Source organism: Podarcis bocagei (assembly GCF_964188305.1).
Source record: "Podarcis bocagei genome assembly, chromosome: 7".
NCBI lineage: Eukaryota > Metazoa > Chordata > Lepidosauria > Squamata > Lacertidae > Podarcis > Podarcis bocagei.
The window spans coordinates 81,529,782-81,551,930 of NC_138132.1; the positions used below are offsets into that span (position 1 = coordinate 81,529,782).

General features: G+C 47.3%; 1 protein-coding gene and 1 long non-coding RNA gene across 2 annotated transcripts; both read left to right on the forward strand.

The window, feature by feature from the left end:
• Nucleotides 1-1,955: 1,955 nt before the first annotated feature.
• MICOS10 (mitochondrial contact site and cristae organizing system subunit 10) lies at nt 1,956-21,880 on the forward strand. The gene is made up of 4 exons (XM_081203317.1): nt 1,956-2,080; nt 15,498-15,545; nt 17,892-18,001; nt 21,639-21,880. The coding sequence occupies exons 1-4, from the start codon at nt 2,014-2,016 to the stop codon at nt 21,645-21,647; spliced, it is 234 nt and encodes a 77-aa protein (XP_081059443.1). The 5' UTR covers nt 1,956-2,013; the 3' UTR covers nt 21,648-21,880.
• LOC308592089 lies at nt 15,552-16,403 on the forward strand. Its single transcript, XR_014010366.1, has 2 exons — nt 15,552-15,783; nt 16,147-16,403. It is a non-coding gene; the product is annotated as an uncharacterized lncRNA (long non-coding RNA).
• Nucleotides 21,881-22,149: the final 269 nt, after the last annotated feature.

Genomic DNA, 22,149 nt, shown 5'->3' on the forward strand with positions numbered 1-22,149 from the left:
ACTGCTCTTTGATAGCCTGGCGACTCCCGGATTAAAAAGCAGCAGACGGAATTCACCGAAAAAAGAAAAAAAGTCAGACTTAGGAAACAATTAGATGGGATGTTTTCCATACCCTCTCAAATAGAATTTTGCACCCTGGGGAATCTAATGCATGATGACTGCCAGAGACCACGGGTGGGGGAAGAGAAGTTCTTTGGGATAATCCGATCCATATTCAAGAATGAAATCCTTCTCAGTGAGACTGAGAGATACATTTAAACTGGTATACTGTTGGTATACTACCATGGTTATGTCATCACACAAATCCAGCTGAGTAGGCTGTGCTGGAAAGGGTGCAACCAGATTGGCATGAGGTTCCACATGGTGATGGTCCTGTCCTGTGGTACAGGTGGTGTTGCCATGTCTCATGGGGCAAGTCCCATGCCAGGCATTCATGCACCCTCATAACCCTATCCTCCTTCCTTTGTGCTTCCTCACATCAATAAGCCCTGGAGACGGAGGTTAATTGGGAGTGGGGAGGGAGCAGAAGAGCAGAATCCCCCACCATTAGAGCCTATGCCATAATTTGTAGGTGGCTCCAACCAAGCTAAAGCTTGCAAGTTGTGTCCACAGTTATCATCATAATTTAAAGGCTCTCTCGCCTACCTGGATATTCAAGACACTCCCTTGCCACCTGCAGGAGCTGTGGAGGAGACGGGCAAACCCGGAGACTGCAGGTCAGCCTTGAAGGTCTGGCAACCCTAGGTACAGACTTGGTGGGTCAGTGTTTCTGTCTGATTGGTTACTACCATCAGCAGCCAGTGAGAATAGCATAAGAACTTGAGAACGTCTTGATATTTACAAAATATATGTTTTTAAATGGCATGTTATCACCCTCCAAAGCAGTAATAGTTCATTGTGCATTGTGAATGCACTGACCCAAATTGTATTTTGCGTGTTCATTTTTAATTATCATGCAGTTTAATATATTACTGGAATATATACTTTTGATTGAATAAAGAATGAATATATATATTATATTATATTATATTATATATACGAAACCAAGAGGCGGGGAGGGTGATAATAATAATTTATTATTTATACCTCGCCCATCCACGCACACTCCCCACCATTTCACAGATATAAGTAAGGACATTCTTTGTGTATTTGTAACTTCTTTTTCGTTAACACCAACAATTGCAGCTTAATTTGCACATCACTCTTCTCTGCCATCTGTATGTCAAACTGAAGCTAAGTGGAGTTTGCTTTTTTACAAGTAGGGATATTTTTACTGTTTATTTAAAATATGCAACAGAAAAAAGTAGGAATATGTAATTGAATGTATATCCTTTTATTTAACCCCCCCCCCCAGCCCCAGCTAGGACAGGGCAACATACAATCTCCCCAGTCACCCATACATTTGTTTAATCTTCACAACAACCCTGCGAGGTAGTGTAGGCTAAGTGGCTGGCCTTACCGCACCTCGTGAGCTCCATGGCTGTGGGGATTTGAATCCAGAACCACCCTATGCCCTTGCCCAACAAAGTAACCAAAGTAACGTGGTGGGTTTGTTTTTGATCTGCATTTACATCCATCTCTTTGGAAAGGGGGTTTGTAAATACCACACAATAAAACTGACGGGCTGGAGGGCCACGGGTGCCTTCTGGAGACGAAGATGCCCGCAGATTACAATTAACGAGGCCTGCAGCCTAGGATGCCTTCTTCATCCTAGCCTTTCTCTTTCGGGCCTAGCCGGTTTCCGCCCCAAGGTCAAGCCTCCGGCCCAGGTTGCTAAGGTTACCCCAGGTTACCCTTGGCAACGGGCGCCAGCTCTGCCGGGTGGGGCAGCGGACGCTGAGGCCGCGGAAGCGGAAAACCCCTATCGTCCCCTCCCTTCAACTCCTTGGGACACTCGCGAGAGCCGCCCGCTGTCAGCTACAGCAGCGGTACCTCTCGCGAGACTTACGCCTAAGGAGGCGGGCGAGAAGGCTGAGTGGCAGCTCTCGGAGGGAGCAGGAGGCGGTGGCCAAGATGGCGTCGGAGGGTGATTTGGGCAGGAAGTGGGACCGGTGCTTGGCTGACTCCGCCGTCAAGCTGGGTAAGGGGGCGAGGGTGGGAGCTGTGGAATAAGGAGCGGGAGGAGGCTCGCCCTGTGTCTACGGTGTGGTGCTGAGGGGGAAGGAAGGCCTGGGTTAAGGAAGGGGCACTCCTTGCTCTAAGGCCCTGCTCAGGTTATCCTCGCCTGGCGTGAGGCCTCGTGCATTTAGCAGCTATGTCCTTAGGATTAGAGGGTCGGTGCCTGGCTTGCCAATAAATCGTCGTGCTGCAGGGATAAGTTATTTATGCACGCACGCAGTTTTCAAAGGCATTTTTTTAATGGAGTTGCAATGCATCCAGAACATTGCAACCCACTTAAAAAAGCACACCAAATTCTTAAATACGGCAGCCTGCTTTTGAAAAGCAGTCGGGGGGAGTATATATATATATATATATATATATATATATATATAAATTATATATATATATAATATCTTGTCCCCCTCATCGCAGACCTTTCTTCCTGGAAGGAGGGGAGGGAACTCTGTTGCAACAGAAAAATAAATATCTGCCTTGCTTTCCACCGGATCCTGCCTCCATTCATTCTTCTCTGACCGATCATGGACTTAGGGGACTCAGAGTCCCATGGGGAGTTGGGCAGCAAAAGCCAAACCCCAGTTTTTACATCAATTTCAAAAGTTCCCCCAAAAGCAATTTTGAAGGACACCCAAACCCTGCAGCTGATTTTGCAGGAGCCAGTCTTCAGAAGGTGCAACCCTCTATATGGTGCCGTGTGCTGTTGCCTTGAGGAGACAGGAGTATTCAGAAATATTGTGAATAGAACCGCCAGTGTTCATAGCTGCTTTATGGGGGTCCATGGTGCTGTGTCCCTATTTTTGTCTGGGAAATGTGGGATAGTATAGAGCTGACCCTGGCAGCTATGTGCTCCACTTGGATCATACAGCGCTAGCCTTCAAATGGCCTGTCACAGGAGACAGTCAGTCAAAGTTTGTGTGTAGGAATTGAATAGCTGTGGAGCCACCAATAATGTTTCATTGTGTTGTGTCTGCTGAATAGCTTTCATTGCAGTTAAACTTATAAAATGCACACTGAAAAGGATTGTCTTCTTCAGCAGTAACAAGAATCATGCTGTCAGGGTGTGTTTACAGGTCTAGTGGAGGCATAGTTCATTGGTTGAGCACCTGTTTTGCATGGCAGACATCACATGTTCAATTCCCAGCACATCCAAATAAAAGGATTGTAGGTGAGCCAGTCTGGGAAAGACTGAGATTCTGCTGCCTGCAAGATTGGGCGGTAACGTTCAATTACAAAATAACAGCAATATGTGTATCATTTCTGTAATATTTAGCCGTTTGAACACACTATCACAGCAGGTGTTGTATCAGTCCTGTACGGTGGGGGTGCGCTCAGTATGGGGGTGGGGATAATGCTGTGAGAGTGATTTGCCTAAAGCCACCTGGTTTGTCCTTGGGCTTGGCAGAGGTGAAATCAAAACTAATAACTGTAGATCTGTGGTGTTGTATTTTAGCTACCACTCCCAATTCCTAGCTGATGAGGCCATTGCAGGTTATTGATGGTAGGGGGTAGGGTCACTTCCAACCACAGTGGTGCCCCTGGCTTTCCTATATTTATTTTATTTGTTGCATTGCATTTATATCCCATCTTTTTCTCCAAGGAGCTCACAGTGACATACATAACCCCCCCCCATTTAATCCTCACACAACCTTGTGTGAGGTAGGTTAGGCTGAGAGGCAGTGACTGGCCCAAGGTCATCCAGTGAGCTTCATGACTCAGTGGGGATTTGAACCCCTCTGATACTGAACAACCAGCCTGTTTTTGACAAAGGTTTTACAGGGGAAACACTGTATGACTAAAGTTGGAGAATTCTTTGTGATGTATGAGAGAGAGACCCCTGTCTCACAGTGACAAATCATTTTGCTACCTAGTAGTCACCATTCATAGAGCTTTAAGAATTTCAAAAAGTGCTTCACCTAACGTTGTAATGCTTTACAACAAGCCTATAAGGTAGTCCAGTGTTATCCCAATATTTCAGTTTTGGGGGTGAAAGGGGAGTTGCTTTCCTAAGGTCAACTAACAATAACAAGTTTACTGCAAGTGTGAAGTTTGATCTGGGGGACACACCTACCTACTGGGGAGAGGTTTTCCCCATGGAGTTTCTGCTTGACTCACACCTGTTAAACACAGACATCTGTCAAACAAAAAGGTGACCACCTGAGGCACAGGAATGGGATGATATCCAATGTGAATGGGTTGTATCTGAGTTCTTCTAGAGTAAACCCATTGAAATTAATAACTGTGACTAACCAAGTTCACTTATTTCAGGGGGCCTACTCTGAGTAGAACTTAGTTTGCAGGAGACTGAGGTGTTGATGAGAGTTTGGGATTTCTCCTGCGGTGTGATGTGAGGAGGAACCTTCCTAACTGAGATCCATGTTGGTGCAGTAGATAGTGTGTATGTTGGATTTCTGCTGGGAAGGTCTGGGTTCAAATACCAACTCAGCTATGAAGTTCTGCCTTGGGCGGATCGCATTTAGCCTAACCCATCTCACAGTAGGTGATAGAGAAGGCAGTTGCTCTCATATCCTGCTTATAGGCCTTTGGTAGGCCTCTGTGAGAACAGGATGCTGTATTAGTTGGGCCTTGGCCTGATCCAGCAGTCAGGCTCTTCTGATGGCTGTGAAATGGAGACCTGAAGGGGTGGGTCTGTGTTGAGACACAAGGAAGCAATAGTTGGGAATAGCTGAACTTAATTACTAGCTTAGTACAAGCAGAGAATGAGTTCAGACTAATGTGGAAAATTGATTCCCCACCAGCCCCTTCTTGCCTCTGGTTCCTATCACCTCCATCTTGTCAAAAGGTTTTCTTAGCTTGGCTGCCTCTTGGGATTCTTTCCAGTCTTTGACCTGCCCTGCAAAGCTATTACTGCCTTTAGGACCTGTGTGATCATATTAATCCCAGCCAAATTAAAATATTTCCCCTCCCTTGAGCACTTAGGAAGTTTGTGAACATTCTATGCCATCATTTCAGCTCAGCCAATCTGCATTGGAAGCCACAAATTCTATATAATACGTGTCCTTCGCCCAATCGTTGGGGTGCTCATATCCGGGCTTGGTTTTGCTTTGTGGGTCACTATGTTGATTTGTTTTCGTTGTCACTGATGAGCATTAGTGAGAAGAGGTTGGGACTCTGCCCTCTTTCCCAAGGTAGGAGGGTGGCTGCCCCCGATGTGTTTTGATTCTCCTGCAATCCTACACAGAAAACCTCGCGTGAACCCCTTTGAAATGAGAGTTGTGCAACATGTTCCCAGTAATATTGTGCCCAGAGTTGGCTGTGGTTTTGAGGTTTCTGTCTGCAGCCAACTCCCCCGTTCCCATACCGGGAGAAAGTGCTTTTAAGTTTTGTGTTATAAGACTTGTTTACATGCAAGTGGGGTGGGTAAGAAGAGTAAGAAGAAATAACAATGATCCAGTTTGAATTGCAAATGAGTTAATAATCGGATTTGTGCTTGCTGTTGCAATTTTCTTCTCCTCTGGCTTCTTCTGGGAAGGTATTAATTTGATTTTAAATGAGCAGGTGTCTCATACTTTGTAAGAGGGATTGAGGATGTGATAAGAAGGTTTCTGGGTTGATAAACAACCTAAGTAGAATCCTGCTGGATCAGGCTAAAGAGAAACCATCTCTGGTCCAGCATCCTGTTCATAGCAGTGGCCCACTAGATGCCTCCAAAAAGCCCACAAGGAGAGTATAGAGGCATCGGCTATCCTTAGGAAGATAGAAAGCTGCCTTCTGCATCTTGAGAAGTGAGTTTGGTGAGCCCCTTTGTGCACAGCAAATTTCGAGGCTGCTGAGTTAGATGTGAGTGTGTGTAAGCTCTTGGATTTCACAGAGTTCACAGTAAGGTGGAGTGATGAAGACTTCTGTGAAATGTGAGAGCTTGCATCAATGTGAAGCTGTCCCATTTGAAAAGTCAGCATTTGACTTATTTGTGGCTGGTACTGCAGCTGTCCCTCCTACCACAAGGTATTTGGTTTAACACTTTACACCTCATCCCCACCAGTAACCAAGCTTAAGTATTGCATTTGCCTTTGTTTGCCCCTTGCTACCCACCCACCTCTTTTCTGTTTTTGCTGCAGACAGCTTGGGAAGAAGTAGCCTTTTGCAGATCTTCATAAAGAGACGTGTTATCTTGTGATGGGGTTTTATATCAAGGATGGGGAACCTTTGGCCTTCTAGGTCAAGCTTCCTCAAAGTCGGCCCTCCAGATGTTTTTGGCCTACAACTCCCATGATCCCTAGCTAGCAGAACCAGTGGTCAGGGATGATGGGAATTGTAGTCTCAAAACACCTGGAGGGCTGAGTTTGAGGAAGCCTGCTCTAGATGCTTCTTAACCACAACTCTCATTACATCCTTGCTGAGACTGTGAGTTGTAGTTCAGTGACATCCACAGAGCCAAAACTTGCCCACACCGGCTCTAGATGGATCAGTAGTCTCACCGGGTAGAGTAACTGATATAGTAACTAGCCATGATGGTTATGTTCTGCCTTCACAGTCAGAGACAGCAGTACTTCTGAATACTGGTTGATTAGTCTACAGCAGTGGCAAACAGTCGGATGATCTTGCCTCTGTGTGAGGCTGAAATAATGAGGGAACCATTGAGAGATGGGGCCTGTTGTGCCAGTGAGGGAACCATTCAGCATCTGACGCTGTTGCCCTCGTCCTGCTTGAGGGTTTCCCACAGGCATTGGCTTGGCTGCTGTGAGAACAGGAACCTGGCCTAGATGCACCATTGGCCTGATCCTGCAGGCTCCTCTTTATGTCCTGTTCTCATAAGCAGGGGAAAGGTCTTAGGTTTGCAGGCTGCCCTCACAATAAACTGCTGCAGAGGAGCATGTAGATCCCCTGTCGGTGTGCATGCCCCCAGCTCTTGCTTGAACCGAACACACGCCTTGTTCTGAGGATTGCGCAAGGCAATTGACTCAATTTTTCCCAACCGAAGCCCTGCCAGAGGTTTCCCAGCGGGAGTTTCTCACCACCTGCTTGAACTGGGCCAGAGTCGTGTTTAGGCACAGGCACTTGGCCCAGAGCGTGAAAGGGAGCAGTGATGCTTATTTCACATGTATCAGGAATTAATGACATGTACGCACAGAGCCAGGGCCGCAGTTGCAGAGGTAAGCATAAATGAGCTTTGCCTAGTTGACAGTGGCATTCCAAACCCACCAGGGCCCGCGTGATTTTCTGGGAACACTTTCTGATTTCGTTTTTTGCTGAATCCAAACATGCAGGCCTGATAAAACCTTAAGATGTAAAGCCATTTATAAATAAAAGTCCATATATTTATTCAACAAATGTTTTTTGTTTTGTTTTTTAAAGCAAAACGTGACTTGCAAAAACTTCAGGAAAACAAACAAGTCAATGAAACAATTTTTTATTTTTTAAGATTTCCCTAGAGTATCCTGAAAATACATTATGAAAATCTGTATTCCCATACATAGAACGGTATACATCTGTAATACATGTTCTTAAAAAGTGATCCGCAAGAACATGCTTTACAGATGTATACTGTTCTATGTATGGGGATACATCTAAATTTCAGGCATCTAACTCTGAAAAAAGTGGTGTGTGTGCTCGATTTGCCGAATTGTTTGCTGCTCTTTCTGATAAGCTGCTACTGGGGGAGGTGCAAAGTGCCCGCAGGTGGTTTTGGGGGGTTTTTAAGGAAAGATTTATGTCCAATCTTAGCCCTACCCACTGTAGACCCACTGGAATTGGTGGGCCTGAGTACTTTCATTTCAATGAGTCTACTCTGACTCTGGGTAGGGCTAACACTGCAAACCTTATTTGGCCTGAAAACTCTGGGTTGTATCTCACGTTAATCCTACTCAGAGTGGAGTGGACCCATTGAAATGACTGGGCCTAGGTAAGCTATGCCCATTAATTTCAATGAGTCTACTCTGTTGTTTGATACAGCCCTCTTTGCCTCCAGTTCCTACCCAGAATAAGTTTTAGCTTAACAGGAGCTTTGGAGAAAACTCTCTCCTGTTTTGCTGTTATAACTGGAGGTGGGAAGTGAACTTGATAGCTTCCGCTGATGAAGTGTGATGTGAAAGGCATCCCTGTTACGTATGCTGAACACATCCCTGTTCGGCAGCGGCAATGCCACTGCTGAGAGGCGGGCTGTTTTTCCGGGTGGACACAATTCCACTCCACTTCCACAAAAGGAGCTGCAAGCTGAAACAGCCCTTCCTCATCCTTCAAAAGCAGTGAAGTTGGCCTGTTTTGAAGTTGTCATAGTGGTGGGTTTTGAAACAATTAAATGAAGGAAGTGATCTAAGGCGCTTTAATCCACTTGTCGCTGGGCAAGTAACTACGAGAAAGCTGCTCCTTTCCAGGAAGGCATATCTGATGGCTCCCTTCTGGGCACCCACTCCTTTGCAAGCCATGTTGTCACGTAGAGCCACGCCTGTACATGAACTGGCAATGTCTTGCAAGTTCATAAATTGCCCGCTCCTCTCCGGAAGACACTAATGTGCCTTTCGCCTCTAATCCTTTGTTTGTTTTGACATTTTGGAATAAAACACTTCAAACTATTAAATATTCCATTCAAAATACACCTTTTTAAATTATAAGGATTTTCTTTTGAGAGTGGGGAGGTGATCAACTTGACCTTCGATTGTAGTTTCCTGCAGTTTATAATTTAGGGGATTTTCTGCTTCTATAGTCAGAGATAACCACTCAGATACACATTGGACAGGTTCATGGCCTAACATCATAAGAGCTAAATGTAGGGTTGCCATACATCTAGAATTATTCAGCCCCCTTAAGCAGTACTCAGACGGAAATGTCCAGGAAAAGAACCTTGAGCAAAGCATTTTCACTTTGTGAAATATGGCAACCCTAGTATGTAGCTTCCAGGTTTGGGTCGGCCACTGTGAGAACAGGATGCTGGACATAATGTTTGATGCATTACTGTATTTTAATATTTTGTTGAAAGCCGCCCAGAGTGGCTGGGGAAGCCCAGCCAGATGAGCGGGGTATAAATAAATTATTATTATTATTATTATTATTATTATTATTATTATTATTGAGCCATTGGCCTGAGCCAGCAGGCCTTTCTTAGGTTTTTAAGAGACCAATCTGTTCTCTTCTTGTAGGTGGGTGGAACGTAATTAGGAGAAGTCCTATTCAGCATCTGTTGATCTAATAAGCGGTGGGATAAGTGGGGGGCAATAAAGGGGGGTGTTGTCTGGCTTCCCAACAGCTGCAGCTGTGGGGGTCCGATGCCTGGGGAGAAGGAAAGCTTTGAGGATGGGTTCTGTGGGAGTGAAATAATACTGCGGGTTGCTTTGAAGTCTGAAGCTGGAGCAGAGAGTCTGGGAGATTGCCTGTCCCCCTGTATTCCTTCCATTCTCAAACCCAATTCCGACTAGCTGGCATAAGTCTCCAAACTGGAAAATACATGGTGACCTTGAGGGATTAGGATTAGACTTCAAAATAGCCCTTCTGTCTCTAGAACTTGACTGATTTGGAAGACCAAATCAGTGTCAAGCTGATCAGAACTGTATGAAGAGCCAGTTTTGGTGGCAAATGCAGGGATGGGGGTGGGGGGGAGAGAGAAATGCGGGTGGAGAGAGAGAGAGAGAAAGGAGATATCTGCATGCTCAGGGGGGACCCCAAGATTTGCAGTGGTTAGAGTGTTGGAGTAAGACCTAGGAGACCAGGGTTCAACTTTCCACCTGGCAAAGAAGCGCACTGGGTGTGACATTGGGGCCAGTCACTGCCTCTCAGCTTAAACTACATCACAGGGTTGTTGCAGGGATTAAATGAGAGGGAGAACCATGAATGCCATCAATAAATACACAAGTGCAAGACATATTTTATAAAGGAAACCCCAAGAGGCAACCTTCCTCCCAAATAGCCCAGTACAAGGCAGTAAACTTAGCAGCCAAGGGATGTTGGATTTCAGTTGTAAAGGAGAAATTATGGTGGGGGAAAAGAGCAGAATGGAGTGTATTGGAAGAGGGCAAAACTGGCTTTCTAGAACACTGAGTAGCAGCAGCACCTTGGTGAAGGATAAAACTGCATGGTTTTGTTGCAAATCTCACTTGTCTGCATTAAAATATGGCCAGGTGATAATGTCCATTTAGCCAGTGCTTATATTAAAAGAATGTAGATTAATTGCCTCCGCAAACCTCACATTTGGTAGGACTGCAGCTATTGGAAAAGAGTCTTCTATCTATTATTTTTTGAGGAGGTGGGAGGAAAGGGGTGAATTGACAAGATCCTTAAAAGAAAAACCCAATTTTTATGAAATTGGAGTGACATTGTATAGGGCAGTGGCTAGTGTAGCGCGTGCCTTTGGTTTGGAAAAAAAAACTTTGGATCTAATTCATCTTTCTGTGTCATTGCTCCATTTGCAATACTTACAGATGGTGCAACAGAGTAAAATTTGGGGGACAAATTAATCTGTGGCAGAGAAGACTGGCATTTGGCATTTGGCATGGGGTGGGTGGGGAATAAAAGCACAGTTCCTGCCTCCCCAAGGATTGAGGAAAGAAGTTACAGCCAGGCTGAACTGATTTCAAAATCCAATTTGAGGCTCTCCCAATGTGCTGGCTGGGAATTGTACGCCAAAACATCCGGAGGGCACCAAGTTGGTAAAGTTCAGCATGTTTCGTTCAGGAACATGGGACCCACAAAAGGTGTGTGAGGCCATAACTCAGAGCCAGGCCAATTGGATGGGGTTGCCCGGAAGGCCCATTTCCTCCAAGTGGCTGAAGACATCTCAAAGAAGAAAACCACTTTCCTTGAGTCTTCCCCTCCTCTTTTGCCTTTCCTGGCTCTGAAGGGAGGGAGAAGCAGGAGGGGGTCTGAGACTGCAAGATATTTGGCTTTTATCCCCTGTCCGTTTGTTTTCCTTGTAAGTGAGAGCTTTCATCTTTTATTGTTATGAAGTTAAAGGCTGGCTTGGAGGTGCCGGTCTTTAGTGGAAACAGCTGCCTGCTGCAGTCCCTCAATGTCCCCTCGGTCAGGTGGGAGGCCCTTCAGGAGCAGCGCCTTGCCCTCTTAAAAGGAAATTGAGCATGCAGCTCCCCAAAATGGCAAAAGCCATCGGCTGGTGTGGCTTTTTGCCTCTTTGCTGCTCCCTTTGTACAGCACCGTCCATAACCAAACTGGCAACTTGGCCGTTTCACCTCTAGGGACTTCACTTGGATGAGACTCATTTGTTCCAGCAGCGTTTGTGTCTAGGAAAACCCCCAGCGGGGTTGGACACACACGGCTTCGAAAGATTGACTCAAACTCCCCTTTGCTTTCTTGGCGACATTAAGGAGATGACCGCAGAACCACAACAACCTCCTGGTTGGATGAAGAGTCCACAGCAACAGTTTCATAGATCTTAATTCTTGCTTGTGCTTCGAATTTGGTGTGTGTGTCTGTTGAATTGCAGGCCAAAATTGTCCTGGATAGAAATTATTTGAACTGAGCAGCTGGTTGGGCAGACAGGGGAGGGGGAAACATTTGCCACATTTTCTTCTCAATAAAGACTGGCGGTGCCCTCCATTATAACCTTGGCATGTGACATCAGTCTTTACGGCCCTCCAGGTTGCAGTGGAAAGCTGCATAGGACATTCTTGAAAATCTACCAAAGTTGCCTGACCCTCACAGCCTCTGCCCCAGAGCTGTGGGGCCATTCCCATAAGAAGCTGCCCCTTTATTGAATCCAGCACATCTTCCTCACCCGATCCAGCCTTCACCAACCTTGTGCCCTTGTAGATGTTGCTGGGCTACAGCTCTCATCAGCCCCACCCAACACCGCCCATGGTCAAGGATTTTATTTAGATGATATCTTGCTCTGAATCTATTCGTGGAGGATAAGGTTATCGATGGCTACTAGCCATGATGTCTGTGTTCTGCAGGCTCTTATGTTCACTCCTCACTCATCTGGAGGGCACCAGTTTGATCTACTTAGAATGATCTAGTTGTCTCCTCCCCCAAGCTCTGTGGTTATCGTATTCTGGGCAATCATCGGACATTGGTTTTTCCCTAACAGGATGGGAAATGGTAACAGAAGCAACTGTTTAAAGGTCAGCGTTCGCGTGATGCACAGTCCATCTCCCATGTAAACCATTTCTCATTGATTAGCTAACTTGTTTAAGTTGGCAGAGGGGGAGAGAGAGAAGCCATCCTTGAGCAGGAAGTCTAAGCCTGGACCGCAGCATGACTTGCTGAGCTGGACAGTTTGAGCGAACGCCCATCTCATCACCCACCCACCCGCTCCCCCCAGTTCTGCGTGTTGAAATAATTATTTTCTCTAAACAGCCTGATTTCCAGCAGTGGTACTCGAGAAAGAAAGGAAAGGCAGTGTGTAGCAAGGGAAGGAGTTTGTTTGAGCCTCGGGTCAAGGAGGCCAAACAGTTTGTGCTTTTGATGGATCTGTGCAGATGGTAATTTGGGTTTAATATCATAAACACCCTCTCCATACATACCCCCCGCAACACCAGCTGTTCCATGGGGAAGCTGGAGTAGGGTGGGGAGACATCGGTTGTTGCTAACAGTCATCTGTGCCTTCATGCCTGCTTGACTACAAACTCTAGGTGCGCCCTGCCGCCCCCCGGGCATCTTTTTAAAATTAAATTTATTTTCTAATTTTAAAATTACAAACCCACAAAAATCATGCTTCTAGCTGTGTGGTAACACTGGTTGCAGTATCCAATCACACCAGTCAAAATGTTCTGGAATGTGAGGAAGGCGATGACTATGCGCTCCCTCCATGGTTGGAAGCAGCAATGCTTCTGCTGGAAACTACAGGAGGGAAGAGTGCTCTGGTGCTCGAATCCAGCTTGCAGGTTTCCCTTTGAGGCAGACTTTCTCAACCTGTGGGTCCCCAGATGTTGTTGAACTACAACTCCCATCACTCCTAGCTAGCAAGGCCAGAGCTCAGGGATGATGGGAGTTGTAGTCCAACAACATCTGGGGACCCACAGGTTGAGAACCGCTGCTTTGGGGCATCTGGTGAAAATGCCATTCTGGACTGCCTGACCCAGCAAGGCGTTCCTTGATAATCTTTATAGTACAGTGGTACCCCGCAAGACGAACGCCTCGCGAGACGAAAAACTCGCAAAACGAAAGGTTTTTTCGTTTTCGAGTTGCCTCGCAAGACGAATTTCCCTATGGGCTTGCTTCGCAAAACGAAGCTTGCCCCGGGGACAGCGGGTCTTCTCTTTTGAAGCAAGGGGCTGCGGGGAGATCGCTATCTCCCCGCAGCCCCTTGCTTCAAAAGAGGTCCGGGGGCAGCGGGAAGCGAAGCGCTTCTTCCCCGCTGCCCCCGGACGTCTTTTGCAGCAAGGGGCTGCGGCGAGATCGCTTCTCCCGGTGCTCCGAAGCCGGGCGGGGGGCAGGGGACACCTCCCGCCGCCGCGGGGACACCTTTTGAAGGCAGGCGGGGGGGAGCAAAGACTTTCGCCCCCCCCCACCCGCCTTCAGAAGAGGTCCAGGACCTCTTCTGAAGGCTGGCGGGGGGCAAAAGTCTTTGTCCCCCCTGCCTGCCTTCCCAGGGGCTTTTAAATCGCCCCGGACAGCGGAGAAGTCCTCCGCTGTCCGGGGCGATTTTAAAATGCCGCCCGCCAGCATTTTAAGATCGCCCGGACAGCGGAGAAGTCCTCCGCTGTCCCGGGGTTTTTTAAAATGCTGGGGGTGGGAAGAAAAGCCCTTGTCCCCCCCCCCCCAGCCTTCAGAAGAGGTCCGGGGACAGACTGTCCCCGGACCTGGTCTGAAGGCGGTTTCCCTAGGAACGCATTAATTGATTTTCAATGCATTCCTATGGGAAACCGTGCATCGCAAGACGAAAAAACCGCAAGACGAAGAGACTTGCGGAACGAATTAATTTCGTCTTGCGAGGCACCACTGTAGATAATATCCTGTCATCTCTTCTATCTTGCCAGGAATCAGCTTGCAGTATCTCACAATCCTGGGGCACGCCATCTAAATATGATTTCAGATCTTGTCTGCCCTGTGCCCCGCTGCCAAGATAAACAAATGAGTTCCCGTAACAGATTCAGCTTAACCTAAGCTGTGTAAGATATCATCTAAATAAAATCTCAGGAAGAACTTCCTGCAAAATCCGCACACTGTATTGATCTGTGGTATCTTCTTCCAAATCCAAATCTATGGCTTACGTTGACATATAGATGGAGCTTGGGACTCTACTGCAGGAGGGGGTGCCAGTGCTTAGCCTCGGGACATGACAGTGTTCCAGAGCATGGGCAGAGTGTGTTTGCTTTACAGCTGCCATGAACAATAAACCAGCCATGTCGGTTTGGGGCCTTGCACGGTCAATTTCCTTTTAAGAGGGCAAGGCGCTGCTCCAGAAGGGCCTCCCACCTGACCGAGGGGACATTGAGGGACTGCAGCAGGCAGCTGTTTCCACTAAAGACCAGCACCTCCAGGCCAGCCTTTAACTTCATAACAATAAAAGATGAAAGCTCTCACTTACAAGGAAAACAAGCAGACAGGGAATAAAAGCAGAGCAAAGGGCCCCCCTTTGGTTCCCACCTTCCCAAGCCACGATGAGCACCAGAGGACGGGGAGACCGCAAAGGAAGCAATTTTCCTCCGAGACGGCTCCGGGCCACTTGACTTGGAAATAAACTGGCCTTCCAGGCGACCCCATCCTGTTGACGCAGGGCTGAGTTAGCGCCCCACAGAACATTTTGGGGGCCCATCAATATCTGGAGAACATTTTTGAAGGCCATCCGCTGCCTCCACGTTTAAATCCAGAGCTTGCCAGGGACCGCAGCTCAGGGCTGAAGGAACACATGCTCTGTGTGTAGAAGGTCCCATGGCTCAGTCTTGGGTAGAAGGCCTGGGGAAGCCTTTGGCAAGCAGAGCAAGGACTGGGCTAGCTTGGCCAATGGCCCGATTTGGCATCAGGCATCCCTAGGAGGCCTGTAGCAAAATGGTAGGCACTCCTTCGCATGTGGAAGGTCGCAGCTTCAGTCCCTGCCGTCTCTGCTAGTAGAAGCTAATAAGCCTTTTCCTTCTGTATCTGTGCTTTTGTGCACTTTTTTAAAAAAAGAAAGAGAGAGAGAGGCAGTGATGGCCACCAACTTGGAGAACTGGGCAGATTCCGGAAGATTAAGGCTATTGATGGTTACTAGACACAATGGCTATGCTCTACCTACACAGCTGGAGGCATCAGTGGTTCTGCATACCAGTCACTGGAAACCATGGGAGGGGAGAGGGCTCTTGCATTTGGGTCTTCCTTGTGGGTTTCCCACTGGAGCATCTGATTGGCCACTGTGAGAACAGGATGCTGGACTAGATGGGCTATTGGCTCCATCCAGCAGCAGCATCTTATGCCCTGCAATGAATAGTATTGTTCCCTTGTGGGCATGTGGGGAGGCCTGGCAGGCTCCGTTAATTCTTTCCTTCCTCTTGCAGGTGCTGGCTTTGGGTTGGGCGTTGTTTTCTCGGTCATCTTCTTCAAAAGTAAGTGATGGGTAGCTCCCAGGTGAATACCCCGCTTCCGGTCCAGGTTCTTGTCTTCCTGACATCCATTCTGAGGGGACCTTGTGCCACCATCCCTCCATTTATGCTTTTGGATATTGGCCGGCCAATGAAGATGGCAGGGCAGCAGGGACCCATAGCTTAGCGGTAGAGCACTTTGTTTGCATGTGAAAGGTCCCAGATTCAGTCCCCAGCACCTCCCATTATAAAGATCAGGTAGGCAGCTGACAGGGACGTGTGTGGCACTGTGGCTTAAATCACAGAGCCTAGGACTTGCCGATCAGAAGGTCAGCGGTTCGAATCCCCGCGACAGGGTGAGCTCCCGTTGCTCGGTCCCTGCTCCTGCCCACCTAGCAGTTCAAAAGCACGTCAAAGTGCAAGTAGATAAACAGGTACCGCTCTGGCGGGAAGGTAAACGGCGTTTCCGTGTGCTGCTCTGGTTCTCCAGGAGCGGCTTAGTCATGCTGGCCACATGACCTGGAAGCTGTACGCCGGCTCCCTCAGCCAATAAAGCGAGATGAGCGCCGCAACCCCAGAGTCAGCCATGACTGGACCTAATGGTCAGGGGTCCCTTTACCTTTAGGCAGCTGATGACGAAGACACTTCTGTGCTTCAGATCCTGGAGCTCCACTGCTGACCAGAGTTGGAAATATTGGGCGAGTTCAACCATTTCCCCAACCTGGTGGCTCTCTGGGAGTTCCACCTCCTGGGAGCCCCCTGCCAGCATAGCCACAGGGTTAGGGATGACCAGTGATGTGTTAGTAACTCTATGTGTATTTTGCAGCCTATGTTTCAAAGGCAGGTTTAGTAGCCCCTTCTAAATAAAGATCCTCCTCACAACGTACTGCGGTATTTGCTTTCTCTAAATAAAAGCTGCCTTGTTGACATCAGGATGGGATTTGAGCACACGGGAAGAGCCCTTTCCAACAGCCATTTGCAGCTTGATAAACATTTTTAATATATATTTATGCAATAACTTCCTTCTGTTTAAAAACAACAAGCACTGTGGAGCCCATCTGCGTGTGTGTCCCCCCTCCAAGCCCAGCACCGTGACCCATTTTTAAAATAGGTTTTACTCCACCATGCATTTTGTGGGATAGGGTGGGGTGCAGGTTTTTAGGATTTGCAAACAGAGATGAGCCACTTGAAAAGATCAACCTGGTAGCTGTGGAAAGAGGATTTCTTTATAACCAGGGGTGAGGAACCTCCCTTGCTTCGCCACCTTTGGAGGGGGCAATCTGTCAGGGGTCGGCTGCTGTCAGTGGGGGGGAGGCGGGCCAAGCCAGAGGTCAGTGGAGCAACTTCCCTCCTATTTCCTTACCAGGGGAGGGAGAGTGGCTGGAAGTGGGGAGGAAGATAAAGATCCTCCTTTCCTTCCACTCTGCAGTTGTAATCTGAAATCTTAGGCTCAGCGCTGCATCCAGAGCTCAGAAACTGCTCGCGCTAATGAAATTCCCTGTTGCAAAATGCGCCTAAAACAATGGGAGTTTCAAACACTGGCTTTGGGGAGTAAAAAAAATGAGAGGGGGGCATGTATGCCACCTTGATCTCCTTGGAGAAAAAGGTGGGATATAAATACAATGCAATCAATTAAATAAATGAATAATAATTTTGTTATGGTGGTCTGCATGTGCCACCTAGTTACAATCCCTACAGCAGCCCTGCAAGGTGGGGGTGTGGAACCTTTTATCAGCCCAAGTGCCCCATTCCTTCACTGGCAGTTTTCTGGGGGGGGGGGGCGGAAGCCACATGTCAATAGTGGGCAGGGCTAGGTGCAAATGTGGACAGAGCAATTGATGGCTTTCATCTCTTAACTAGTAAGCCAGCCTGAGGCTTCTGCAGCCTCCCTCCCCAAATGCCTCTCTGTTCAGGCAAGCAAGAGTCCCATTTCAAGGACATATTCTAGCTAGGCAAAAGCACTCAAGAGTGGCAAGTGGGCCATTGATGGGGCACAGAACTGGGGAGAATTCCAGGGGCCACTTAGCAAGGCCTGGAGGGCCATTTCTGCTATAAGGCAAATCCCTTTCAGTAATATGCCCCTGTTTCAGAATTAAGCCCGAGAGTCGCTTGCCTAGGACCCACCAGTGGGCCCATAACAAATTTGATCCAAGAACTTCCCCATTCAGAGTTCAGTCCATTAACCTCTCACTGTGCTGCTGTACCAGCTATCATTGATGCGCTTGCAGAATTTCTTGTTTCGTTGAAGCATTGCGAATTATCTGGACCTTGATTCAGACCACATTTCATAGTGACATTCCCATTGTTCTTTCATCTCTGTTCTTTCTCTCTTTCCCTCCCTCTCTTTCCTTCCACCTTCTTTTGTTCCAGGGAAGACGTGGCCCATCACTCTCGGGTCAGGAATGGGCTTAGGAATGGCTTATTCAAACTGCCAGCATGACTTCCGGTCTCCTTACCTTCTCCACGGGCGGTTTGTCAAGGTGAGTCTGCTTTTGAGTACTCCTCTCTTCGGTTGCATCCACATAATACATTAAAAGACAGTATTCTCTAAGCTACTAGCATGAGTTTGACTAAACTGCGGGAGGCAGTGGAAGACAGAAGTGCCTGGCGTGCTCTGGTCCATGGGGTCACAAAGAGTTGGACACAACTAAACAACAACAAATACCACTTTAACTTCCCCAAAAGATCCTGGGGACTGTAGTTTGTTAACTGCTAACTACGCTTCCCAGAATTCTTTTGGGGAACCATGACAGTTTAGAGTCTCTTAAATGTGCTTAAAATGTGACCTTATAGGTATTTGCTTGGTCTGGGGTAGGGAGTAATTCCTAAAAGCACAGCAGGCACCTTCTGTGCCAACTTCTAAATGCCTGCTGAAAACCTTTCTATTCTGCCAGGCCTATGCGGGCAAACAAGAATACCTGTTTCCACAGTGGTTAATTGATGCCCTTTTTAAACTTCTTTACGTTTTTATTGTATGGTTCTGTGTTTTTATTGCTTTAAACCACTTTGATGTTTTTTATGGCACAGCAGTATACAAATCATAGAATCATATAAATATTTTTATAATTAAATATTAAACTCAGGGGAAAGCGGGTAGCCTTCCAGATTCCCCCCCCCTTTCAACTTAACAACCAGTGCAGTTGAGAGTATGAGGTTTGTGGGTCTAGCAGACGGCCATCTTAAAAAAGGGGCCATGGGACACTGTTGTTTTTGAAAACAAACGGATGTCTTGCAGCAAAGGTTTTCACATGCTGGAGTTGAATGCTCTGCACATTTGGCAGAAATGCACACGGCTCTTTGGGGTGGGGCGATTGTAACCAGTGGAACCAAACGGTCCCGAAAATTAAGAGAGCAGAAGTCTGTGACAATTATACATAAAGTTTAAAAGAGTGCTAGGTGGTCAACGTGATCGTTTGCAACAGCAATAATTGGGGGATAAATTTCACGCCTGTAGTGGTTGAGGAAACCCTGGTCTTTATTTAAGCCCTCAACTAGAACTATGAATGTTGTGGATTGGGGAGTTGCATCCAGTGCTAGCCCTACTCAGAACAGACCCACTGAAGTTAATGAGCAGACCTGATTTAGGTTCATTCATTTCAGTGAGCCTATTCTAACTTAGTTGGATACAACCCAGTTTCTGATTCAGCCATTTTCCCACGGTGCAGCAGGAAACCCTGGTCTCAGTTGAGCCCCAACGTGTAAGATTTAGTTCAGCCACTTTTCTTTGGCTAGGGGGCTCTGAAGTGCTGTCTCTTCTGATATAAGTCTGGAAATGTAACCAGAGTACAGCTATGGGGCTTGGTTGCAAGAGCTTCCTGGCCTACTCAGCCAAGAGTGGGGTTCCCCCCACACACACATACTCTTGTTGATTTACCAAACCCCCTTTCCCTTTGCTTCTCTCTTTCCTCATCCTCTCAGCCAAACCACCCTTGAGCCAACTTAGCCTCTTTCTTGCTTGCAGGTTTCCTTCCACCTAATTCTCCCTTGAATTTTCTTTGGCAATTGCTTCCCCTCCCTCCCTCCCTCCCTCTTTGAAATTGGCAAGCTTCGTGGTTGCCTGCCTTTTTTTTTTTTTTTTTTTTTTTGCTAGAACCCCAAGATTTACCAACCAGAGCCTGGTGCAAAAGTCTTATTGTTAGAATTGAAGAGCATTTTCGTCTAGCATTCTTTTCTCTCAGTGACCAGTCGAATACCTCTGGGAAACGACCTGAATGCAACAGCAACTCTCCCCACTTGTGTTTCCCATCAACTGATATTCAGAAGCATTGCTGCCTTTGATTGCAGATTTACCCAGAGATCTGCCAGTTGATCCTAAACTCCATTCTGCCCACCTCTCAGTCCAGCCCTCAATTGTCTGGCCTTGCGCACCGTCAGTGCTAATTAGTTTGATGACTTAACTCCCAGCCAGTGTTGGTTGTGGCTTTCTTCCAGATGGGAGAAGAAGTTGCTAATTCCAATTTGATGACTGGTATAGGTGGAGTGGGGTGGGGGGAGAGGCCCATCTAGCAGCCTCGCCATTCCCCCCCCCCTCGAAGAATTGAGGCCTCCAGACCACTCAGCTGTCCACATCAAAACTGCGTCATGCTTCCCGCAATGTTGCGAAACGGCCGTATAAAGTTTATAACAGACTCTATTCGTGGTTTCCCTTCCTCCCACAAACGCACAAAACCTCTCTTATGGAGGAGCAAATCACAGAACAGCCTCGAACATGAATAAGCCCTTTAGTATGGCAAGTTGTGACTCTGTGCACTCAACTCTACGTCGCTTAATGTCGGGGCTTGGTGTACATAATACTTTGGAGGGGTGATTGTTTTATGTAAAAAATAGAATTACAATTCATTACTGCAGGTACAATCAATTCAAACGGAGAGCTAAACAATAGAAATTCATTAACCCCTCCATCACCCTCCCTCAAACGACCTAATACAAACTCTTGATCTTCAGATATTATATTCACTGTTTACAGAGTCTGTTACATTCCATAAAACCTATTGCTTTCTAAAAAAATAATAATAATTACTGTCTATAAGGGAGCAGAAGGAAGGAGTTGATAAGGATCCCAGCTCTACAATTCTATGTTTCTGTGTCGCACACACACAAACATATATTAGCACTTCTTTTTCTTCAAATTGTGGAGGAGCAGGGAGGAAAAATGTATTCTTTTGCTCTTATCATAGAATTGTAGAGTTGGAAGAGACCATGTGGGTCATCTAGTCCAACCCCCTGCCCGACCTGAGGGTCAAACCCACGACTCCGAGGTTAAGAGTCTCATGCTCTACTGAAATGCCACCAGGCATTTGGCTCTGTAGGCTTTTGAGTATGTCTTTGCAAAGGCAGCAGCAGCACAACAGCACCTTTCCTTAAAGCTGAGACTTCCTGGATGCAGGGATCCATTTCCCCTTATGTGCTTGGAGACCAAGGAGTCCTCATGTCAGGGATCTAAGGGGAGGGGGATAGCTGTGGTCCCAAGAGACCAGGGCCCTGCGGGACTTGACATCTTTCTGCAGGGCCTGCAAGAAAGAGCTGTTCCGCCTGGCCATTGGTTTGGACTCAGTCTGACCCTGATGTTTCCCTCCCCTTATGGTTTTGATCTATGGGCTACTATTAAAATGAGGCTGCATTTTAAATTGTATTTTTAACCTGTATTTTAAATTGGTTTCTCCCCCCCCCTTATGTTTTTATTGTAATTTTATTGGTGTTAGCCGCCCTGAGCCCGGCTCTGGCCAGGGAGGGCGGGGTATAAATAAAAATTTATTATTAATATTTATTATGGAGTGGGAGATCCTCTCATATAAAGGTAACTCTTGGATGGCTGTGAGAGAGGATAGGACAAATCCATGGGGAGGAGAGGGCTGTCAATGGCTATTGGTCACAATGGCTATGCACTGCCTCCACTATCGGAGGCAGCACTGTTGCTGGAAACCAGAGATGGGGAGAGGGCTCTTGTATTCGGGTTCTGCTTGTGGGTTTCCCACTGAAGTGTCTGGGTGGCCGCTGTGCCATTGGCCTGGTCCAGCAGGCTCTTAATGTTCCTCTGTTAAAGTTCTGCAGCAGGAACAGACCTGCAACCCTAAGGCCAAATGAGTAACCGCAAACCGTTTTTTCCCCTTCCACCAGGAGCAATGACGCAGGCCCGACCCACGCCTCTCTTTTGCCAGAGGATCAGCGGCACCTTGTCAATTCCTCGGGAAGGTCGAAGCGTCCCGGCCTTGAGGCAACGGCCTTTGGAAGCGTTCGGCCCGTTGCTCTTTTTCCCCGCGACACCTGGAACCGAATATCGGCTTTTTTTGTAATCCCTCTTTTGGAAACGAAAACGGGGAAGGTGCTGTTCTGGAAAGTGAAATAAAAACGAGAGTCCACCCCCTTGCCTCCTGCGCCGTCTGCTGTGTGTAGAAAGGGAATGTGTGGGACGGCTTATTTTTCTGTTTGAACTAGCAGCTGTGGCCACCTGGTTAAGTTCCTCTTTGAAAGGCACCCCCCCCCCTGTGACAGCTGTCCTCTGTTCCTCTCCCACTTGCAATCAGCCCCCGCTGAAGTTTACAGTTTGCGTTTAAAGAAAAGCAGCCCCACCCCATAGATCACCCTCTTTATCTCTGCTGTAGTCTGGAGATGTCCTTTAGCAGCAGCG